General features: G+C 38.9%; 1 protein-coding gene across 1 annotated transcript in view; it reads left to right on the top strand.

The window, feature by feature from the left end:
• Positions 1 to 1,573, top strand: part of LOC101851515 (orexin receptor type 2) — a 262,606-nt gene extending 261,033 nt beyond the window's left edge. The window contains exon 6 of the mRNA XM_035971107.1: positions 1,431 to 1,573. Coding sequence (XP_035827000.1) covers positions 1,431 to 1,570 — 140 coding nt within the window. The 3' untranslated portion in view covers positions 1,571 to 1,573. The remainder of the gene's footprint in view (positions 1 to 1,430) is intronic.
• The last annotated feature ends 2,991 nt before the right edge of the window (positions 1,574 to 4,564 follow it).

The following is a 4,564-nucleotide window of genomic DNA, read 5'->3' as shown; positions in this document are numbered from 1 at the left end:
GGGGGGCACATAGGAATATAATGTTTTTCGTGTACAAAAAGCGTGTGTTTGGGAAAAAAAACTTAAAATCTAGAGAGAAAAAAAAACTCCTTGGTGTTTCGACGAAGCAGTAGTTATCGATAATCTAAAAGAAATGCAGCCTATATCATCTAGCTGTGTTCATCAGCCTACTGTAACTGACTACACGAGTCAGTGGGTGGTTGGCGGGTGCTCTGGTATGGTTTGCTCCTTCTTTCCCATCAAACATCTATCGTCCTGATCTCTCCTCCTTCTTTTTGGTCATGTTTTTTACTCTCTTGTAAACCCTCTAATCTACGGCACTTATATGACCTTAATGCGTTGCAAGTGCGGTAAAATTCTTACTAAAACAAAAACACGAGTAAAAGAATAGCTCTTCCGTGGTGCAGAAGTGCCAAAAACCTGTCGAATATTCCCTTTCTGCACTCGTGTCAAAATGCGTTGATTATTACAGTTTCGCAGATGGAAGAATTTGTGATTTATCTCTCCCAAAAGAAACACAAGGTCAACTGGTATTATCCTGGAACTCGCTTCTATTTTTAATCCTGAGCAGGGCTGCCCGGGTTCAAACAACCCCCCTGGCCATTCTAATGTTTCTTTATTTTAACAATTCAGGCAAATTCAGCACCCAAATGCTCCTTTAATTCACAACGTATTAAAAGGTCACCTCGGAATATTTTATGTCGTAAGGAAAGCAAAAAAATGGCACATATTCTTTTATTCCCCAGTATGCACAGGAGTTCATTGGAGTGAAATTGAACAATTATGAATGTTCACTCTAGTTTAATGTGCTGTGGTTTTTTTTTTAAAGTCCCTTCAGCCCCAAAGCGTCAATAAATTGCAATTAACAAGATTTATAATACCATGTTGTTGGGGATTTATTTTTGTGAAGATTTATGATAAAATAATGTTTGTCTAGATAATGATTGTAGGCATCGGCTCTACGATTAGTTTTAGTTTCCTAACGCTACAGTTCCTTGTTAAACTTCGCTACCCAAAAGTTACAAAGTTATACCTGCTCAGTACCTAGTTTTGAAATATCTGACATTAAAAATGTTCAGTTTCACAACATGTCAAGCTTTATCGAATGTATTGCTGTAAATTAATCAAACTATCAAATGATCGCTGTTAAGCACGAGGAGGCTCTCCCGAAAAAATGCTGTCTTGAGAAAAATCGAAGGTAAAGTTTTTACCCCTTGTTCAGTTTCTTTGAAAGTCAAGGAGAGTTTTCTCTATAACCAAACAAATATACACACCAATGAAACCAAACTTCTCCTACAGGTAGGGCAATGCTCACTTTTGGTGTAGGTCAAGATTTCTGGAAACCCCCGAAATCTGGGTTAGCCCGCTTGTCCTTAAAAGCGACCAAATAACAGGGTCGTTTCAGTTGTTCTTTCTATTCCATCCCACAGAGGGAGACCAACGGGCTGTGACGTCACAACTGATGGCCCGACGTCGCACAGCTAAGATGTTGGTCGTCGTCGTGATCGTTTTCTTCATGTGCTACATGCCCAACCACGTGTGGAACATCTTACGGTCAGTGGAGATATGATGAATACAGCAATCTGTTATTTTCAGGTTGAAAATGGGATTTCCTCAGGCTTTCTTTCTTTTTTTTTGGGGGGGGGGGTCTTTTTGTCGTGTTTGTTTTTGTTCTGGGTTTGTTTTTGTTTTTGTGTTTTTTTTTGGGGGGGTTGTTTGTTGTTCTGAAATGAAGAGCAGAACCAGCTTGGTAATATACTTCACTTGGACAAAAGAATAGTCAAAATATAAAATCAATTGAGTGCACCAAAATTCAAGCTTTTCACGGAGTCAGTTGTTTCAAAAGAAAGATTTTTTTCTGATTTTCTCAAAATGGCTAAAATATCTTTGGCATTAAATCTTATGAGCGTGATGACGAATGATTTTGCGTATGAAGAGAAACATAACTGCTTGATACGGTTCTTTAGGTGTGGGGAACAGGCGAGACAGACATAGAAACATACTATCATCAGCTCGATAACTCTCAATGGGCGTGAAGAAAAGACAAGACAGACATAGAAATAACTGAGGGAAAGAAAAGAAGTAGGACCTACCGTTGACGCTCTCGTATCACCTTCCCTTATTCAGCGACGGAAAGTAACATAATGTAAATCCACGAAACAACACGGGGGATTTCTTGGGGTTTTTTTAGTTGTTTTATAAGGGGGTGTATAAGCCTATGCAGTAGTAATGTTTGAGTAAAGGGGCGTCCTTGTGTGTCATTAAAGTCATCAAATCCGCAACCATAATAATAAATTATAATATGATTGCTTGCACAATTTTCGTGTGTATTTTTTCAATCTTTATTTTTTCGAGAAATACTGTGCCCTATTTTCTTCATTGCCACACTTTCACACGTTAATAGTTCACGCTTCTGGCTAATGGATATACTATGCTGTTGGTTTGTAATGGTGAATTGAAATGGACAAAGAGGCCGGCAAAGAGGAAAATCTGAAGACGTTTGCTCTTTCATGGAAATGTGAACAGAACAATAAATAGTCCAGTTCCACTTTAACTTTGATTCCTTCCAGAATGGTTTGACGGTGTGACCTCTCTTTCGATAGTGTTCGTTCAGTACAAAGTAACTGGAAAAGGGGTAATGTAAAAAAAGTGGATCGGACTTTGCCGACGAATAAATAGAACGAAGTACAAAATGAACTCAATAAAGCCCTTTGCTGATTATGGTTATTTTTTAAATGACAGCGGGAAAAGATAATACTTTAGTAGTGCAATGTGATTTTATAATGTTAGACGGAGAGAGAAAAACTGGAACACGATGAGTGAAGGAAGGATGCGGGAGACATAAAAATAGAGATTTTTTTTCTTCTTTTGTTTTGGTCTTTTTTTTGGTTTTGTTTTGGGTTTTTGGGGTAGAATAGAGGATAGGGAGGCAACGATTGAAGTAAGAAATAGTATAACTGAAGATACCGTGTGAGACTATGAACGAGGGAAAGTCAGAGAGAGCTAAAGAGAAAACGAGAGAGATGGGGGGGGGGTGGAGGGGGAGAGAGAAAAAGAGGGAGGGAGAGAGAGGAAGAGAAAGAGATAAAGAGAATCAGACAGCTGCTGGAAAATAAATGTAAAATTAATACTCAGGCAAAAAGAAGAAAAGAAAGCAAGGAAAGATAAACAGACAGAAGATTCTTTTCATTTTCTTTTTTTTCGGGAGGAGGTGAAGGGGGATGAACACCCTCATTCAAATTGAACGAATTCTGCAAGATGATGTTGTTACTTGCAGCTATGCCACAGCCAAACAGTTTTTGTTTATGGATGTAGATGCTTGACATTTGAACGGAGATGTCGTCTGCATACTTGAAATATTGCTTTTGCATGTTTCATTTTGGCATAGGCACAAGTCAATGGCTTCTGGACAAATGGATTGACAGAACAATTAAGACGAATGAAGAAATGTGCAACGGAATAGAAAAGCAGAAAACGACAAAGTGAAGCTCGCAAAAAAATGTAGACGGTTTTAGACAAGAAAGAAAACTATGCTCAGATGTATGCTTATGGTATGGAAATGGAGTCTGGGAATATTTGGTATTTCTGGGGGGGGGAAAGCTGTTGTTGCTTATGTTGCTTTTCTCGTACTATTTGAAGCAAAAAAGGAAGAGGCAAGGTGGTGTGGGGGTGGGGGCAGAGGGCAGCGGAATAACATTCAGAAAGTAACAGATAAATTATGATGAAAGAAGGTCAAATTGTAAACTGAAATACGAACAAAGAAATGGGTTATCGCTATGAAATGTAATGTTGGACTGGCGTTTGTTTGTTTGATTGTTTGTTTTGTTGTTTTCGGGGCTGGGGTTGTGGGGGTTTTGTTTTGTTTTCTGAGTTTTTGTTTTTGTTTTTGTATTTGTTTTTGTTTGTTGTCTTTTAGCTGCTGTTTTTTTTTTTGGGGGGGGGGTGTTGTTTTGTTTGTTTAGTTTAGTTTTTAATATTTTTTTGCGTTTTTGTTTGTTTAAAATACAGCCTGAATTTTTTATTGTAGTTTGTTCTTGGATTGTTAAACAGCGTGTCTGGGGGTGTTACGCGACAGTGTTTTGTCTCTGTGTTCTCACACATTACATAGAGTACAGGTTTTGCGTCCAGATATCACGAGTTTGTAAGTCATATTTTTATATTCATGATTACTTTCGTTCAGAAGTTATAGACAGATTTGTTAGTTATAATTTGACAAAAACCTGAAAGGAAAAACGATAACAAAGAAACAGAAACACAAACCACACATAGAACCCCTTCCGACCTTCTAGCTTACAGTTCTGATTTAGCTTAATACATGTACTGTGTTCAAACAACATGTATTGGTTGTTTTTTTCCTCTTGCCCATCTCCTCCCACCTACACTCACACATCACTCACAATTACCACTCCTCACTCCCCAACTCCCACTCACCACTCTCCACTCATCACTTCTACACCCTCCTACACACGCATCACTCCCGCTCAACCCACTCATCCCTCCACCCCCTACTCACGACTCTCATACCCACACCCCACCCCCGCCCCGCCCACACACCCACTCATCA

This window comes from Aplysia californica, unplaced genomic scaffold, assembly GCF_000002075.1.
Source record: "Aplysia californica isolate F4 #8 unplaced genomic scaffold, AplCal3.0 scaffold00377, whole genome shotgun sequence".
NCBI classification, from domain to species: domain Eukaryota; kingdom Metazoa; phylum Mollusca; class Gastropoda; order Aplysiida; family Aplysiidae; genus Aplysia; species Aplysia californica.
This window is presented reverse-complemented; position numbering and strand designations above follow the sequence as displayed.